The sequence below is a fragment of the Aquarana catesbeiana genome, linkage group LG09 (genome assembly GCF_042186555.1).
Source record: "Aquarana catesbeiana isolate 2022-GZ linkage group LG09, ASM4218655v1, whole genome shotgun sequence".
Taxonomy (NCBI): Eukaryota; Metazoa; Chordata; class Amphibia; order Anura; family Ranidae; genus Aquarana; species Aquarana catesbeiana.
In genome coordinates, this window is record NC_133332.1 from 59,350,558 (window position 1) to 59,370,924 (window position 20,367).

At 41.5% G+C, this 20,367-nt stretch overlaps 1 protein-coding gene across 2 annotated transcripts in view; it reads left to right on the forward strand.

Annotated features, from left to right (window-relative positions):
• Positions 1–20,367, forward strand: part of LOC141107696 (cytochrome P450 2C8-like) — a 48,218-nt gene that overhangs the window by 24,938 nt on the left and 2,913 nt on the right. For both annotated transcript variants that reach the window (XM_073598608.1, XM_073598609.1), the window contains exons 4-9: positions 22–171; positions 6,019–6,179; positions 10,753–10,929; positions 12,818–12,959; positions 15,467–15,654; positions 18,985–19,126. In XM_073598608.1, the coding sequence (XP_073454709.1) occupies positions 22–171; positions 6,019–6,179; positions 10,753–10,929; positions 12,818–12,959; positions 15,467–15,654; positions 18,985–19,126 (960 nt within the window). The remainder of the gene's footprint in view (positions 1–21; positions 172–6,018; positions 6,180–10,752; positions 10,930–12,817; positions 12,960–15,466; positions 15,655–18,984; positions 19,127–20,367) is intronic.

Genomic DNA, 20,367 nt, shown 5'->3' on the forward strand with positions numbered 1-20,367 from the left:
TACTGTTATGTTGGTCTATAGGAATTATATTCAGTAATGGGGAGCGCTGGAAAGTGTTGCGTCGTTTCACTTTGGCCACCCTGAGGAACTTTGGAATGGGGAAAAGGAGCATTGAGGAAAGAATCCAAGAAGAATCCCAATACCTCATGGAAGAGTTTAGGGAAAAGAGAGGTCAGTTAAAGGGGATGTACTGTACTGTATGTACGGTTTTGTACATATTACCTTTAATATAGTCATAACTGAACTGCATTTACCTAGCAACAGTATATAAAGATAGTCCTAACTTGCTATCACAGTCCCCATATTATCAGACTGGCCAATGATTGATGAAAAAAAAATGTTGGCCGGCAAAGTTGGGGCAACAGATGAATTTGTGCAATGTTAGTCTCCTACCAGACCCAGGGTGCCCTCTTCTAGGTCACTGGACTCGTGCGCTGACAGGGACATGAGGATGTGTTCAAGTCCTCAGACAGGGATAGAAGTTGCTGTGTTTTTTCTTTCAATCCTGCTGAGACAGTTTCTCTTTTCCTTCATTACAAGTTGTGGGGATGCTCTCTACTACACTCTGATCACACTAGATATCCAAATCGTATATCATATCCTCCCAGGGAAAAAGTTCCCAATCTCTGAGGCAAGCTCCTGCGCAATGAGTAGTCTTTTTACTTGGCTAAGGTCTCTTGATTGTGATCAGCTATAGCAGTTTTTTTTTTTTTTTTTTTTTTTCAGCCTGCAGCCCAGTCTCTTTTTTTTTTTTTTTTTTCTGGCCCCCCTCTTTTCCTCTTAGCAGCCTGCAGCTACTTCCCCTTGCTATGTTGTAGCATACAATCACAGTCCTCCAGGATTGATCCAGACCCAGGCAAGATGGATGCCACCTGCACTGAAGACATTTTATAGACAAGCATCGCAAAGCGGTCTCCCTAAAGATGGCTGCCGCACACCTTCATTAATGAATACTGAGTTTACCCCTATCCACACTGCATAGGTATAATACAGCAGGAACAAAGAAAGAAGTTCCACAGCAGTTGTCAGCTACAGTCCAGGTTACAATCATTTTTCTTGAGTTGTAAAATACTATCAACAAATGCTGTATTACATGCTGTTCATACTCGTTTAGTCACTATGAGATTTATTTTCTGCCTTCTGCAAAAACCTGTGATCTTGCTGTTCTCTATCTCCCCTTTCTGTTCAAGTCCCCAATTCAGCTAGGGATTTTGCAGAGCAGTGTTGGTAGCTCTGCACATGCTCAGTTTTTAGCGATTGTGCTGAGCATTTCCTTCCTATCACATCGGAGAAGCCCATGTGACTATACAGTCACATGTGAGCGTATACGCAGTGGTAAATGACAGCTCATTCCTTCCCTCCTCCACATGCCCACTAATCAGTTAAACACAATGAGGTTGGGATATTACATGTAGATTGATGGAGGCTTCACCTCCCTCTTATTCTAAGACACAGGCTGGAGAGGCATGACACAGCCTGCGACTGGCAGAAATCCACCCACACCATGTAATTGGCAAGGAATAATAAAGATTTGATTTCAAATATATATTGTTTTACAGCTTATTGATATTAATAACTTATTTTTACTCTATTACTGTATTCCAAGGCAGTTTTGTTTTTTTTTAATTTTGAACATGTTACCAGCAGCAGAGGACTAGAAGCTCCTCCTCCTGCTTATATTTCTCTGCAGACAGGCTGGGAAAGATCTGGGTCATGTGACAGCTGTATATTGATTAGGAAAAAAGCACTTAGATTTTTTTTATAACTAAAATAATTACAGTTCCATCATCCATATACAGTAATAGAAGGGAGAAAGTAAATTATTGTGTGTTTAGTATCACTTTAAGTGTTTTCATTTTACATAAGCAAGGATAGTTTTGTGCTCCTGTTCACGTTTTCCAGATATTTACAAATCTCAACAGCTCCGGTTGAATTTTACACTCACAAATGAATAAGTCAGAGCAGTGATTCCATCCCCTCTCTCCCCCCTCTTGAGTGGCTCTGATCAGACATAATTTCCATAAGGAGGCTTGTAAAGGGGTCTCTAATTGGGTGCCAATAATGACCATGTGGCCCAGGGCACCTCCTTTTTATCTTCATGCAAGGGAAATGAGATTGGGTACAAAACACTTGTATTATGGAGGATCTCCACAATCTTGGTTACTTGCATACTCCTGAACTGAAGCCCGCTTTGAACAACACTTGGCTAATAAATAATTATGTGGTCAGTTTTTTTTTTTTTTTTTTTTTTTTTTTGATGCTTTACTGGAAATGGAAAAATTGTATAAGCAGTTCCATCACACAAAACTGATCCAACACTTTCTCCTTCCATCATTCCCCATAACTTTGGCAATGTTCATATTAACCAGGAAGCACCGCTCAGCCTTCCTGAATTTAAGTACATAAGGAAAGTTTCCTTGAGTCAAGTACTTATCTCATACGGAAGATATGAGCCCTACCCCAGAGGGGTGTTTCTTCAATTCTAAGCACCTTACATGTTGCTGTAACTAGTCATCTCTTGTTGGCAACAACATTTTTATAGGGAGAATGTGACCCAAACATAAAGACTCCCAGGACTTGGAGCACTAAAGGGTGCTCTCTCTTTAGATAACTGATATATACCTAATAACTACCTAAAATTCCAGGTATCTTCTAGACTGTTATGTGACAAGCAGTCTCCAGCTTTTTCTCATCTTTGTTGGCTGGCAGTGCTAAATTCTGCAGATCGGCATTCTCAAGTCAGGCCATGCTGCATGATGACACACCTACATGGGGTTACATAGTTGTGTGTGTCAATTAAAGCCTGGTCTCAGAAAAAGGGTGGGGGTACAGGAACTGGATTTGGTGCTTTAAAGCCCAAGTTTATGTTTCCTGACACTTTAGATATTTTGCTTTGGCCAAGCTAGCCCAAGCAAAGTATTTCCATAATATGGGGCCAACCGGCCACTGTCAGCTCTGTGAGCTGCTGCAGTGGATACTGATATATAGTGTGCTTTGCTGTGTTCTGTTCAAGTTTGAAGAAACACTGTGTTTAGGACACCTCCTGGGTCCTGTGTCATTGTCTTGGTGGCTGTCATTTGACTTCGTTATATCACGTTGGATCATTTCTGTTGGTGTGCAGCCTTTCTTTTTTTCTTCATTGATCACCGGTGGCGAGCCGTGGCTTGCACCCAACACCCAACATATTGGAATTGCAGTGATTGCTCACCTGGAGCAGCGTTCCCTTCTTTTGAATTCTTTGCGGTGTTCTGGCAGCACCTAAAGGAGACTTCCCATCTGCTGTCACAACAAAATCAAGTCAGGCTCGGTGTTTTCTCAGCCATTCAAGAGAAAGTCTTCTATTTTTATCAGTGAACACAAGGCTTCCTCTGACTGGCTGAGGATGAGATTGTGACATCATCTGTCCATCTTTCCACCATGGCCATTCAGAGGAAAGCTTGTATCCATTGATAAAAATACAAGGCTTCTCCTTAATGGCATAGAAGCATGCAACGTGACCTGATGTTTGTTCTGGCAACAGACCGAAAGTGGCTGCACTACTGCCAGAACATAACACAGCACTGTATGTAGCTACTACAGTTATGATACAGTGCTGACCAGTGATCGAAACATAGTCATGGAAACAGTTCATTTTGGTCCAGCTTTGTCCAAACAAACTAATAGTGTTACAAAACCTGGTCTTAAAAGTGTATTCATGTAGCAAAGACACTGGGGGGAATTCAATAAAGCATTTGTGACACTATTTTGGCAGTAGGGTCCCTTTTAAAACCTCCTATGTTCAAAAAAGCTTTACAATAGACGTGCACTGACAAAAAATTAGTTTTTTTTTTTTTTTTTTTTTTTTTTTTTTTTTCGGGAATTTGGAAATCCCAAAATTCGGATTTTCACATTTCCGAATTTTCGGAATTCGAAAATTTGGAAATTCGAAAATCTGAAAAAAAGAATCCAGTAAAAATTGAAATGACTAACTATTAAATTCATAGGTATTGGAATTTCCTTTCAAATTTGGCTGTTTGTGAACGTAACGAATACAAATTTATCTGAAGTTACGAATTATCCGAAATAACGAATTACATATCTAAACAAATGGAATGGAACAAATTAATAATTAATAATAAAAAGTTATTATTGTTATTTATTATCAGATTGTTACGTTCCATTCGTCTAGATACGGCATTCGTTATTTCGGATAAATTTGTACTCGTTACATTCACTAACAGCCAAATTTGAAAGGAAATTCCAATACCTATCATTTTAATATTCATTGTTAGTTATTTCAGATGTTCAGGTTTTCGAACTTTCAGATTTTCATTCTTACTTTTGGATTTTCAATTTTTTTGATATTTCGGAAATTTGGAAATTCGAAATTTCGGAAATTGAAAAAAATCAGATTTCGGAATTAACGAATTTGTCAAAATTCATTAAAAAACAAATTTGGAACTAAACAAATTGCACATGTCTACCTTACAACCATGCCGTATAATGTTCTGACGTGCGGCAGATTCAGGTAGTTCAGGTAGTTCAATTTAGCAATTTGCTGATATTGCTGTGACAAAATAAAAAGAGAATTACTACCAATTCCAAAATAGGAAAAGGTAATTAAAAGCATCTTTGAATGGGAGTCCGCTTGTCTGCTGAGAAGCTCTCAACTTGGCAAACAATGATGCATCCCTGGCCTCATTCAGCTGTTAGCTGGGATATTCCCGGGCTGACAGATGAACAAAAACAAAGGGGCCAAGCATGTTGGCTATTGTTAATACCCAAATACTTCAATCAATGCCAATATTTTGATTGACAGGAATCACATGGGAGGCAGACTAATGCCGCGTACACACGAGCAGATTTTCCGTCGGAAAAAACATGGATGTTTTTTTCCAACGGAATTCCGCTCAAGCTTGCCTTGGCATACACACGGTCACACACAAGTTCTCTGAACTCTCGACCGTCAAGAACGCGGTGACGTACAACACTACGACGAGCCGAGAAAATGAAGTTCAATGCTTCCGAGCATGCATCGAATTGTTTCCGAGCATGCGTAGGAATTTTGCTTGTTGGAATTTGTACAGACGATTGCCTTTTCAGATAGGAACTTTTTCCAACTGAAAAATTGAGAACCTGCTCTCAATCTTTTGCTGGCGGGAATTCGGCCAGCAAAAGTCTGATGGAGCATACACACAGTCGCATTTTCCGATCAAAACCTCTCATCGGTCTTTTGCTGGCCGAATTTCTGATCATGTGTACGCAGCATTAAAGGATAAGTTCACCTTTTTAGAACATGCATATTTAGGGTATAACATGTACTTGTTCCTCCCCTTCATTGCCCCCTTCAGTGTGACAGGGATCCTCTCCTTGCACCTGCTGCCAGATTTTGAAAATGGCGCTTCTGTGCAAGGCTCAGCCTGCACAGCCTTTTCATTCATTTACAGGAATATGTGAATGGAAAAACTGGAAGTCCCATCTGCCACTGTGGCAGATGGACTTGTAGTTTGAATAAACTGTAGGTGTGCTGATCGGCCATGTCCAGCTCTGTACATAGGTACAAGCTCCTATTCTCAGCATCCCTATCAGGTTCTGCCCAATTAACAACTTCACTCCAGGGCCACTGCTCATGTTGGGCAGGCAGAGCCTAATGGGGAATTCTGAGAGACCAGTTTCCCATCAGATCCACCACACTTGTGGCTAACAGCAGGTGGCAGTAGGTGGATTCTATATCTGCTATTGGGCTAAATAGTAGCTATGGAATCTTCCCACTGCCATCCACTATCAATCACAAGGATGGCCAACCTGAAGAGGCACTAGACTCTTAGAGTTCCTCATCAGCATCCGCCTACCCTAAAACAAAACTTGTTGGCCATGTGCCTGTCCGCGTGCAACCAGGCAGAGAGCTCAGCTTTACTAATATGCACTGAGGATAGATTGTCTGGTATGGACACTCCAAACTCAGTACTGGCCTCCAGGCAACAGATTTATGCACCTGTTTTAGACTTTAGCATTAAAATAATGTTGCATTGCTTTTAGGTTCACCTTGTGACCCTACTTACCCCTTGACATTGGCCGTGTCCAACATGATCTGTTCCATTGTCTTTGGTGAACGCTTTGACTATGAAGATAAGACTTTTCTCCATCTTCTTGAATCAATAAAAGAAACTTTTAAGTTAGTGAACTCAGCAGCTGTGCAGGTAAGATCATTTTGTTGACCTTTTTAGTAAATTTAAAAAGTCTGCAGGAATGTATTCATGACATGTCACAATACACAATAACCATATAATTTTGTAGAAAAGCTCCTTTTATTAAAATGCAGCCTTTGACCTCCAGTCAAGTGACTTTGCTTAGGCTGAAATAATAGCATCAGTCTGTCTCTCCCCCAGTGATCAGACTGTACATTGTAAATTTGTAACAGGTTTCAAGGTGAGAGTCTGCAACAGCAGTCGTTTTTCAACGAGTCGGTGGGCAATGGGCATCGTGATTGTTGATGGACTTATATCTGTTTTGCCTGCTGGGGGGGTCAGGCGGGATTTTTTTTCCCTCTTCTGGGAAAAATTGGACCATGCTTTATTGGGGTTTTTGTTTTTTTGCCTACCTGTGGATCCACTGTGTGTGTGTGTGTGTGTGTGTGTATGTTTTTTTATATATAATAAATATATATATTACAGTGGGGACGGAAAGTATTCAGATCCCCTTACATTTTTCACTCTTTGTTATATTGCAGCCATTTGCTAAAATTATTTAAGTTCATTTTTTTTCCTCATTAATGTACACACAGCACCCCATATTGACAGAAAAACACAGAATTGTTGACATTTGTGCAGATTTATTAAAAAAAGAAAAACTGAAATATCACATGGTCCTAAGTATTCAGACCCTTTGCTCAGTATTTAGTAGAAGCACTCTTTTGATCTAATACAGCCATGAGTCTTTTTGGGAAAGATGCAACAAGTTTTTAACACCTGGATTTGGGGATCCTCTGCCATTCCTCCGTGCAGATGCTCTCCAGTTCTGTCAGGTTGGATGGTAAACGTTGGTGGACAGCCATTTTTAGGTCTCTCCAGAGATGCCCAATTGGGTTTAAGTCAAGCAATGGGGGGGGGGGGAAGCGAACTTAGGACTTTAAATGGGACGCAAGGGAAAGTTTGCGCCCCCATCCTTAATATCATGAAAAAGAGGGGGGAAGGTTGGGACTTTGAATGGGGTGCGCATGATGCAGCCCAATCACACTCACAGAGGTGCAAACATATGTATGTTTATTAAGGACCAATGATCAACATGGCATAAAAACGCATTGCATACATTAAACATAAAAAATCGCATATAGACAATAAATTTATGTATATACAACCATAGGACATGAGTAGGTACAATTATGCATCTTAATCCCAAAAGCAAGATAAAAGTCATGTGAAGTAAAAAACATCTGAAAATTGGTCAATGTGTGTTGGATGCATCAAAGGTAGGCCCGACACTGCGTTTCATGGACTTCAATCCACTCTTCAGGAGCCAGATGCATCTAAATTCTATAAAAAATGTATGAAAAGCAATATAGTTTCAGGGTCTAACAAGATCAGCAGAAAAGGGGGAAATTTGGGCATAATGGGCCATGCCAAAAAGGGTTACTCACATGATAGCCAAAACTGGGACCGTGCGACAAAACAAAGCCAGGGGTGAGCCATGGAGCCTGGCCCGGGAGCTGAGAGGGGGACCTCAACGAGGAACACCGGACTGCGCACACCAACACCCTGCAGTGGAGGGGACTTCTATAATGTAGGAAATATATAAAATGTATCTATGATGATACAAGTAACAAAAAACAAGATGATATAAGCTGCAGATATCACCAAGGTGATTGAAAAAAGCACCTGGAAGATTACCTTGAAAAATGCATGTGATGTTTGAAGCCACATAGATGGGGGAGGATCAGGGTTGCTGATCCTCCTATGCGAATTGTATACGTAGAATCTGCATCCAATTCGCAATAGCAGGATTTGACCTGCTCTCTATGGAGCCGGTTCACATATCTCCACTGCGGCTCGGGTGTGAATTAGCACAGAAGCCCGATGCATCTTTTGGTCTGTTTCAGGTCCAAATTCAGTCAAAAATGTGGGCTGAATTCGGACCTGAAATGGTGAACCAGGACGCATCGGACCTCTGCTGTGAGCCGCGTGCGCCAATGGTGTGAACCCAGCCTAAAAGGCAAATGCCAATTTTATTGGAAATATACAGTAAAAAGAACAGTAGGTCCTAATAGACTAGCATCACAATAGACATACAAAATTGGATAAAACAAGAAGACAATCGCATACAATGATACCAATACCCTAATAAATCAAAATGCAACCAAAGGACTGCCAATAGGGATGTATGGTCAGCCTGTGTAAAATTCTTAAATGAATCCCAACATGTTTCGGAAGATGCCTTCCATCTTCAGGGGAAATATTGGGTATGAGCATTTAATTTATGAATAAATGTACATGATCAGACATCAATCCTATCAGATGGGGCTGATACAGGTCACCCTTCAATAGGAGGACACACTGTTGAGCCACAATGTGTGCACAAGGGCCCCCACATAAGATGCACCAATGGGTCAGGGTGTGTAATCACAAGGAGACTGTGTCATATGTGTAAATCTGGCCATATCCATTAAGGCAGGATGCAATTTAACCTCCATTGTGCATGTGGCACTGTGGTGCTGGCCACTATACAGATGGAATGGAAACTGGGAGGAACATTGTTTCTCTGCAGACTCCATAGATGTCATCATAGGAGCGTGTGGGCAGTGCTAATACATACCAATGCCCCAATGTACTTAGCAAGCATTTGAGTGGCTAGAGTAGGAAGAGGAACCACACTTCGCTAAAGCAGTTTATAAGCCTTAGGAATAGGTTCCTGTTCGAGGAGGGACAAATTGGAGACCCTGCTGTATGCACTGCTATCCACCGGTCTCTGGACTTACTGCACAGGACCTGTTCAACTTTCTCAAAGAGCCGTTTGTGCTGCCACTCTGCCAGTCAGCTCTCTTGCAGATGCTGCCCCGGTAATGTAGGCAATGCCTGTGTTACACTGTGTAGTAATGAAGAGATATTGTGTGCTACCCGCATTACTGTCATTTCTACTACCAGCATTACCACACCTGTACTGTCGGTATTGAGATTGTTGATACAAGAGTTTCTGGATCTGTTACCTGAAGTATTCAGCCACAGTTGCTACAGCCATAATACTGGTCCTAATGATTGCAGATTGCTGCTTGCCTTGCTGTCTTACCTACAACTCAATTTAATAATAACTGTTCAAGCTTTTTCTGGACTCTGGGTGTCGTTCCTTCAAGCTCCTGCCCTGCCCACAATCATTATATTTTTGCCCAGGTCAAGTGAAGCTTTTAGAGAGGGGTGTTTGCAGGGCCATATCATGAAATCATTGGGCCTGTGTGCAGGATAAAAAGTGGGCTCTAGGCATTGTAAAAAAAAAAAAGTGGGCATGGGTTCATTTGCGCTAAATTCTGGGAGGGGCTTAAATGGGGGTGTGGTTTAATAGTCTGAGATAATTTACATAGTGTAGAAATTGGTAATGTTTAAATAGGGAATGTACAGTGCAGAGTGTATGGAGGTGGGTAGTATGTGCAGGAGAGTAGTGCGGAGTGTGTGGTGGTGGATAGTATGTGCAGGTGTGGAGTGTGGACGGTGTCAGCAGTTCTTTATTTTTAATCATCCTTTTATTTATTTATTTTTTTTAATCAATTTTATTTTTTTTACAACTTAATTTTTTAGTATTTAATTTGTTTTCATTTGGATGATGTCAGTAGGGCAATGGATGGTGTGGTGTTTTTTTTTTTTTTTTTTTTTTTTTTTTTTTTACAATTTCATTTGTTTAATATTTTTTTTTCACAATGCTTTTTTTGGGAGGAGGGGGGTTGGGGCAGTGGACAGTGTTGGTACGGCAAGGGGGGGATGCTGACAGTAGTTTTTTATTTTATATTCTGTTTTACAATTTTATTTTTTTATAAAAAAAAAAAAAAAAAATCTCCCCTTTGAGACAGGGAAAGGGACTGAGCACACAGATTGCCAGCTGCCTTTCTCTGCAGCTCCAGCATTGAAGATGAATAGACAGGAGATGGCGGCTCCTGTTCATTTATAAACTGAAGCAGAGTCTACTCAGTTATCATAAGACACAGGCGCGATTTATAGCAATTGATCACTGTGTCCAATTCAGAAAAGGAAGCAGCTGGTAAATTGCATATTTACTGGCCCCTTCCTCTGCTCTCCATGATGACACATTCTTCACCCCCCCCAGCAGCCAAGCCGGCTTTCCGGAGGATAACGATACAGAGCCGGAGGAGCACACAGGGGCCAGTGGTGGAGGACACACAGGGGGGCTGGAGAAGGAGGACAGTGGGGAATGATCAGTGCAGGAGAGAGCTGCAAGGATTGATCTCCCTATATGTTTTTTCACTGAAAGCTATACAGGGAGATCGTTGCTTGCAGCTGTCCCTCCCGCTGTACCGATCATCCCTGACTATGAACCAAGAGACCATCCATGTGTGCAGTGTGGGTTACAGTGGGGCCCCCCTCAGGCAGTTGCGCACCCCCCCTCCTCCACAAGCACCCATGTGCAGTGAACACTCTGCACACATTGATGATACGCCACTGGGTGTTTGCTATATATTTTCTAAAGAACATTTCCTCAAGTTTCCATATGTACAGCTTGCAGGCCAGTGTTATCCTATCTCATGTGTTTTCTTGTTTGGTTTACCCCTGACAGTTGCTCAATAGTTTCCCAAGTTTTTTCTCTCATCTCCCTGGACCACATCAGAAACTATTTCGGAACATGGGCAAGATACAAGCCTTCGTTTTGGAGAAAGTGAAAGAACATCAGAAGACTTTGGACAAAGACTGTCCCAGGGATTATATAGATTGCTTCCTTATAAAGATGGAGGAGGTAATTTACAAAGTAATATTACAAAGTAAGTCACTGAAAGGAAATCATGTCTGGGCCATTCCAAAGGTTATCCAAAAACTTACACTGAACCGTAAAGGTAGATACACGCTCATAGCTTTTATGAAAGCGGATTGATTCTTAATGTGGTGCAAACCCAAAATAAAAAAAATATACGCTGTAATAAATTGCACTTTAACCCCTTCCCACCCAGCCCTGGTATATATATATATATATATATATATATATATATATATATATATATATATATATATATATATATATATATATATATATATATATATATATATTATACATCCTGTGGCAGCGGATCGTACGGGTTTTGTTCCAATCAAGTCTGTGGCAGAGACTTTTGTTCGTGCTGCGTACTGGCTGCTAGGTTAGTGAGAGAAACCTATCCAGGCGGGCAAAGATTCAACTCTAGAGAGAGAGCACATTCATCTACCAGATTTCAATTCCTAATACTACACTAAGAAAAGGTATTTGAACTTCCCTGCAACTCTTCTTCTACTTCTTTCCTGCTACTTCTTTCAATTACATTTATTAAAGCATTGGAAAAGATACTCAAGTGTCCGGTGCCTACATTGTCCGGTATTAAACTCAGCGGGACCCTAGACCCGGTTCTGGTGAAATAGAGGTAACGAAGGTGACGGTAACAGCCTGCTTTAAACCAGCAGCTCCACTGTGAGTTATTGCTACATTATGGCTGCATTTTTTTTTTTCACCTAGTGATCTAGTCCATAACACACTTTCTATCTTGGGGTGTCTTCACTCTGGATGGAAAAGCAACAGAGCCACCCTTGGACAGCAGCAATGTCAACTGGTGGAGAGCGTAGTGTTAGAGGCACTAGCAGATTTACATGGACTTGAAAAAAATTAAAGAAACTTTGAAAACAGGCGAGTGTGGGGGCCATTCAGGTATCAATTCCTTCATCCTCCAGGAACTGGCTGCATACTCTCGCTACATGAGCCCAGGCATTGTCATGCACCAGGAGGAACCCAGGACTAATGCACCAGCATAGGGTCTGACAATGGGTCCTAGGATTTCATCCCGATACCTAATGGCAGTCAGGGTGCCATTGTCCAGCCTGTAGAGGTCTGTGCGTCTCTCCATGGATATGCCTCCCCAGACCATCACTGACCCACCACCAAACTGGTCATGCTAAACGATGTTCCAGGCAGCATAACTTTCCCCACAGTTTGTCCAGACCCTTTCTCGTTTGTCACATGTGCTTAGGGTAAACCTGCTCTCATCTGTGAAATGCACAGGGCACCAGTGGCAGACCTGCCAATTCTGGTGTTCAATGATAAATGCCAATCGAGTTCTACGGTGTCGGCAGTGAGCACAGGGCCCACTAGAGGACATCGGACCCTCAGGCCTCCCTCCTGAAGTCTGTTTCTGATTGTTTGGTCAGACATTCATACCAGTGGCCTGCTGGAGGCCATTTTGTAGGGCTCTGGCAGTGCTCATCCTGTTCCTCCTTGCACAAAGGAGCAGATACCAGTCCTGCCGATGGGTTAAGGACCTGCCTGTCTCCCGGAATCTCCTCCATGCTCCTGAGACTGTGCTGGGGGACACAGCAATCCTTCTGGCAATGGCACGTATTGATGTGCCATCCTGGAGGAGTTGGACTGCCTGTGCCTGTCAGTGGCCTCCACCTGTAAAGCCATTCCTGTTTTGGAGATCGTCTCATTGTTGCTTATCTAATGCACCTGTTGTTAATCTCAGCTGCTTTGGTGTAAATGAAATTAACAACCCCCTCTGCTACTTAACTGACCAGATCAATATCCCAGGAGTTTCATTGACTTGATGCTATACTCTGATTTAAAAAGCAGTGTATTTATTTTATTATATTATTTTTGTTCACAGGAGAAGAATAACCCCAATACAGAATTCCACTTCCAGAACCTATTTGTTTCAGTGATGAATCTTTTCTTTGCTGGAACAGAAACTACAAGCAACACTTTAAAACGCAGTTTAACAATTCTGAGCAAGTACCAGGATATATTAGGTAAATATGGAACATGACAAATATTTATTACATACGGAGATATTCTCAGATGGTAAGGAGGGACTACTTTTAGCAAGAATGTTTTATAGCATTCTTTTTTCGGACTAATAGAAAATAAAAAATGCATAACAATATCATCAACACATCTTATTAGAAACCCCTCTATAATAATGAATATTATCAAATGGGGGTCGCTATGAAAAATACAACTCGCACGATTGTAACCTGATGTTTCTAGAGTCAATTATAAAATAAAAAAAGCTTGTCAATTGTTTTAAAATAAATTCCACAAAAGAAAAAAAACCTTTTACGGACTTACTTATTTTATTTTTTGTACACATGTTAAAATGCATATTTTTGGTCTAAAAAATACTTAAATCCCCTCCCCTCTTCCAAAATAATTATTTTTTGGAGATCAGATGCCCTGTAAAATGAAATGGTTGCAGAAAAAAAATACACTAACATGTCCAACATGCTATGCATGTGGCCCAACACAAATCCGTAAACCTTCTTTAAAGTTTTTTTTTTTTTTTTTTTTTTTTTTTTTTTTTTGTGAAAATACCTTTACACTTAGTGAACACATGCAGCCAAAGAAAAATTACTTGACTTTTTTAACTTATCTTCCCAAAGAACAATCTCCCCCTTTCACAATCACACCTTATTCATGTCATCAATTTCCGCCGAGAAAGTGTTCTGCCGAGAAAGTTCCCCCCGGCGGATAAGGACTCCCCTGTACTGCGCAGCGCTTGCACAGTACGAGCCGAAAATAGCCGAAGCTGAACATCTGTGAGTCAGCTGTACACGGCGCCCGTAACAGGGCCCCTCGCAGGCTCGCTACGCTCGCCGCGCTTCGGGCACGGCCTCGCTTCGCTCGGCATAGTTTTATTCTAAAGAAAAAGAATTAAAACTGCGCTATAACCAAGTGAACAATAAATAATCAAAAAGCTGCACTCCCGACAATAAACATCAATTGTAAAAAGAAATATATAAAAAAAAAAAAGGAGTGAGTTGCGCTAGTGCATGTGTAATCATAAATATGTAACCAAAAAATAAACAAAGTATAATAATACGTGCAGACACAAGTGAAAACAAATAACAGTTGAATGTGATCCACCAAAATGTCCCATAAAAATAAAAAGTTCAATGTAAATTGTAATGGCTCCAGATAACCCACAGATAGTGTAGAAAAAGTCCAGGTGATGATTGGCACTTATTCCGTGACTACAAAGGAGGATCCACCACCGAAAAATGGAAGGGGTTAATGCTTACCAAATGGCCATGACCCCCCACCACAGAGGATCACAGCTAGCAGAAAAACTTTAAACAGACAATGGGAGCTCCTATCGACATCCACTAGAGGTCGTCCCAGCGCCAGCCACACCAGCAGAACTCATAGCGGGGATATACCATAGAATACAAAAGGGGAGCTCACATAGTGTAAAACTGTAAGGTTTATTTTAAATAAAATACATGAATGGACACTTACAAACGTGCGGAAATAAATAGCCTAAAGTCCGGTTCCTTGGCCACAGGAGCGCGTGGAAGACGTGATGATGTCACGAAACGCGTAGGGCGGAGCCAGACGACGCGCTGACGTCACCCCCAAACAGTGTTGCTTCCTAAGAGGACGGTTTGTCCGCGCTCCTGTGGCCAAGGAACCGGACTTTAGGCTATTTATTTCCGCACGTTTGTAAGTGTCCATTCATATATTTTATTTAAAATAAGCCTTACAGTTTTACACTATGTGAGCTCCCCTTTTGTATTCTATGGTATATCCCCGCTATGAGTTCTGCTGGTGTGGCTGGCGCTGTGACGACCTCTAGTGGATGTCGATAGGAGCTCCCATTGTCTGTTTAAAGTTTTTCTGCTAGCTGTGATCCTCTGTGGTGGGGGGTCATGGCCATTTGGTAAGCATTAACCCCTTCCATTTTTCGGTGGTGGATCCTCCTTTGTAGTCACGGAATAAGTACCAATCATCACCTGGACTTTTTCTACACTATCTGTGGGTTATCTGGAGCCATTACCATTTACATTGAACTTTTTATTTTTATGGGACATTTTGGTGGATCACATTCAACTGTTATTTGTTTTCACTTGTGTCTGCAAGTATTATTATACTTTGTTTATTTTTTGGTTACATATTTATGATTACACATGCACTAGCGCAACTCCCTCCTTTTTTTTTATATAGTTTTATTCTAACTCTATGTCCACTTGGATGGTGGGGCTTGACCCTGGACTCAGTGCGCAGGCGCCGTGTAGAGCTGACGATCAGCTGTTCAAGCTCGCATCTCCAATTCTTCATCCTGTATACTATTCCTTCTTCCTTCTTTTTTTTCTTTTATCACTTTTTCTATATTAACTTTCATACGATTGCATTTGGGTAGGTGATAGGTACTCTTTATAGAGACTTCAAGGGTCTTTTATTGATACAGGTTACATTTCTTTATCAGTTTTGTTCCCTTAATATGTGTTAATATCAGTTTATTATGAATGTGTTTTCTCAGTAAAGGCCCAGGAAGAAGTTGATCGTGTGATTGGTCAGAACCGCTGTCCCTCTATGGAAGATCGGAGCAAGATGCCATATATGGACGCTGTCATCCATGAGATACAGAGAGTTTCAGACATTGTGCCCTTAGGACTTCCCCATGCAACAGCCCAAACCACTGTCTTTAGAGGTTACACCATCCCAAAGGTGGGCAGAATTATTCCTGGACATTATAACATTCTCTCCTCTTTCTGTGATCTTGTTAATCCATGTCATAAATATGTTAGGGCACTTACAACATATCACTGTATAAAAATGGGGGGGGGGGGGGCCTTTTTTTTTTAATGTATTCTACAGAGCATTAGAGTACATCAAACCAATCTTAGTAGTCCCTGCCTCAGAGGCACTTATGGTGTTTACATAAGTATTAACACACGGAATGGCCAATGAAGCTAAAGGGTATTTAAAGTGGAACTAAACTCAAATCAAGTCAAATTTGGATGATATAACAGACATTTTGCACCTACACATTTGTCCAGGCAAACCTTTTCAATTGCACAATTATTGAGGATCAACTCTATCTGTTACTAAATCCTACTCCCATTACATCAATAATGTAATCAGAAGCAGGCGTGGGTAATAAATGCATGCGTAGCCAGGTCTGCTAGTGTTTACAAAATGTATTTCCCTCTTTGGAAGCTTTACCCCTTGATTGTGCCATTGGGGGGGGGGGGGGGGTTTAAATAATTACCTGCAATGTTGAGCTGTGGTGGCCTTTTTGGGAAGGAGTATAAACAATGCTCAGCTATGGAGTGTCTTCAATCCTGGGGATGGTCCATTTGGGAGAATCATTATGTGTACTGGATGAACTCTGGATGGCAGGGAGAGACTCACAGGGAAGGGAGGAGAGGAAGGAAAACCCGCATGGAGAAGAGACTGGTGACTGCAGGAAATGTATGGAATGCTGGAGAAGAGAGCTTTAATAAAGTGTAAAAAAACAATATTTACTCATATTAGAGCACTGTTTTGCTCTTAGCATTAGGAATAATAATCTGTGAAATCAAAAGCCGGTACTTAAACATATAGAGGCTGTAGTAGAAACACAGTGAGAGAGTGTGGTGAGTTTGGCTACATGTTTCTAAGAAGACCACCCCTTTCTCAAGCCCCTTTCTTTGTGGCTTGAGAAATGGGTGGTCTTCCATGAAATGTGAATTCATAACCACCCACATTCTTTCTTTCCATATGTCTCCACGGTTGATTCTCCTACAGCCTCTGAACATGCTAGTACCAACTTTTGATTTCACAGCCTATTGGTCCTAATACTTGAAGCCAAACAGGGCTCTGCTGATCTCCTGGCACCTTCCTGACAAAAAAGAAATCTTTCACATCTCTACTGAATCAGCAATGTGAGTAAATATTATTTTTCTACTTTATTAAAGATCTCATCATCACTACCACTGTACGTCCTGCACTAGACTATCACCCTCCGGTATAAGCTGGCTCAGCTATACTGCTCCACTACTCTTGTGCCTTAGACTCTATCAGCATTTGGCTGGGACCCACATGGTGCCTGTGTGGAGTGGTTATATTACTGGTTACTGAACCTGTTACCCAGAGTGACCTGTTATATTGCTTTTGGTGCTGCTCAAAGTAGAGGTGAAAATATATCCCTGTATCCCAGAACATGGGACACAGGCTTATCCCGATATCAATCCAGAGGTCTAGTAAATGTAAAGAGGGAATGATTGCCACTGCTGCGGACCAGCCCAGGTGAACAAGCCATGAGGAGCAGCCTCAGACTACATGTCTCCACCAAACCACACACCCTCTTTACTGTTGCCCAGAGTGTTACCGAACCTGTACTGCAAGAGATATTCCACCAGGTAAGACAAAGCTGCCCTTGCTTGCTTCTGTGCTCTGCAAGTAAAAGTAGTGTTTTTGGAACTGTAATCAACTAAATGCAATACTGTGAACAGCCTTGGACTCTGAGTATGTTTCTTTGCACTGGGTACCATATACCTAGCCCCACCCACAACTACTTATCATGCTGCATTTACCATGAAAATATATATCTGACAGGTTCACTTTCACTGAAATGTTTTCTAATACTTGTGAAGATAACAATGCAGTATATAGTACAGTGATGTTCCCAACCCTGAAGGAATCAATCCTGAGTTTAAAGCTAAAGTTTAGCAAAAAAAAAAAAATCCTTACACCTTTTTAGTCACACCATTTACCTGTAATGAAATATGTCCCATACTGTGAAGGCTACTGGATCCTGGAGAAATCCTCTGTGAAGGGATGCCCCATCCTTTCTGTCTCAGATCTTCTGGCACTGCAATGGTTAACAGCTTCAGGCATGAAATGGGGATGTTCCTTCTCCACTGATTAAACCACTTTAATCAGATCTGTGATTGAGGAGACGCTGATCAGTCCCAGGATTCACTACCCCATTCACATGCAGAACCCTCCTAGATAGGTGCTAGGATTAGGTAAATTTAGTTCTGGATCACTGTATCCAGTGGAGGTGCATTCGTTGTTAGGCAAATTTTAGTTTTGGCTCACTGTAATCAGTGTGGCTGTTTGTGATTAATTAGCTCTGTTCTGTATATTACAGGCTGCAGGTTTGATTACTCCTGCCTTCTAGAATCTGCAGGATGGTCCTGGAACATAGGTGTGGAATAAGGCAAATGGGCAGCGTAAATATTTACACTGTCTCAGCCAATCCCTGTGGGAAGATTGCACAGATGTGTTCTGGGAAGCTATATAAATAGTTTGAGACCTGGAATAGTCTTGTCTCTGAGGAGATTACAACCTGAGGGGCTGATTGCTGACGTGTTTGCTGATCATCGTGGTCCCAGCAGGGTAAGCTGAGGGGCCAGGTTCTGTTGGAAGTTGCTGAAGCTGACTGAGAGGGTCTGTTGTCTGTGGATCTAGTCTGGTATCAAAGTGTCTGGAAGGCATTGAAGAGAGGCAGCCAATCATCTGAAGACATTTGCGAGTACAGACAGTCGTGAAAGATCCTAGAGACTGTGTGCTGTTACCACCCCTCTGGTGGTAGAGAATCAGCTGTGTGTTTAAAGGGGATATAGTGTCCACTGTCCTGAAGAGCTCAGTCTATCAAATTCTTGGTGAAAAGACTTTGCTTGGATTGTCCACAGAGGAAGATTAATCTCCTCATGCAACTGCTACTGTACTTTGTCCATTTCTTAACATGTGCAAGCACTCGGCTCATAGTTCTACAAAAGAGAAAGTGTCCTCCTATTTGTACATAGTTCTGGAGTATCCCACTCCACTCCCCATCCAAGTTACCCCCCCCACACATATGTTACAAGCAGTAGAATCAATGAAAGTGCAGTGACTAATGATGTAGGGATCTTTTTTTTTTTTTTATTTTTTTTTAGCTAAAATATTTTTCAGAGTTGTAATGAAAGTTAAATTCTAGTTGGCTTTTTGAAAATGTATATTTTTGAAAAAAAATGCCTATATTAACTGCCTGTATTAACTATCGCTTACTTTCCTGTTTTTGATGATTAGGGAACCACCATATTTCCCCTTCTGACATCTGTCTTGAAAGATCCAAAGTACTTTCCGAACCCTCATACATTTGACCCGGGTCACTTCCTGGATGAGAAGGGCAGTTTCAGAAAAAAAGACGCTGCCATGCCATTTTCTATGGGTAACATCATTTCTCTTGGTTATATAAGATTAAAAAGTTATCAGCAAGTTACTGATCATTTAGAAATGAATACAGAGGCAAATGTTACTTATATAGGTCTATAACTGCTAGACAGAAATGTAAAGGAATGCTTAAAGCAGAATTACAAGAATTCTATTGTTTCGTAGACTTAGATTGGTCCAGCTTGGCTCGATAAAAGTAACCATATTAGATATGCATAGCATACTAGCTCATTATGTATTACTTATCTTAGATCGAAGCCCCCGCAGCGGTCCTCATTCACCGCTCCGGCCGGCGACACCGCTCTCGGAGTTACTGCCGGGTATCGCGGGATCCGGCGCTGTGATTGGCCAGAGCCGCGATGACGTCACGGCACAGTCTAACTGAAGCAACGGCACGTACGTGCCGTTGCTTCAGTGCGCATGTGCTGATGAAGTCGGCACATGCAAATACAGGGGATATCTCCTAGACTGTTCAGGTTTAGAAGATATCCAGGGTAGCTACAGGTAAGCCTTATTATAGACTTACCTGTAGCAAAAAGTGTGTTGCAAGGGTTTACAACTACTTTAAGGATGCAGTAATGAAAAAAGAGCTGGTCAAATTTGTGTCTTTTATACCTGCTTGGAGGTCAGACTTAAACAAATCCCATGTGTTTTAATCCTGTAGACCTCTGCACTTTTTAGACCTCTTGAGCTGAGGTTGCCAACACCATGCTGGCCAATAACTGGTTCTCTATTCAAAAGGAGTTTTTATTTAACTTCCATGTCTATTTTGTAAAAGTTTTGCATAGTTCTTGAAGAACTTGGACTTGGTGGAGTCAAATCTATCCTAGGATTTCCTTTCTTGACAACAGTATAAATAAGCATTTTGGAAGCTGCAAGTTGTGGCTTGGAACATACACAGACTTGAGAATCCTTGCTGGGCCAAGAAGGGGAACAGGCTACATTCTCCTCTATACCCAGAAGTACTAAACAGAGTGGAGGAGGGAGGAGAGTGTGACTGTATAAATGTTCATTCGAAAATCAATTCGTTTTTGGACAGCTTTACTGTATTCATTGTTAAATTGTCTATGAGAAAGTTTCAAATTATTATCATTAATATTTTGAGTATGTCCAGGGCTTTTTTTTTTTCTCAGAGAATAAGTGCAGGAACTCCCCCCCCCCCCCCCCCCCCCACCCACCCCTCTGAGCCATACTTCGTCTCCATTCCCTAACCACCTCTGAGTGCCATCCCTTGGTTCC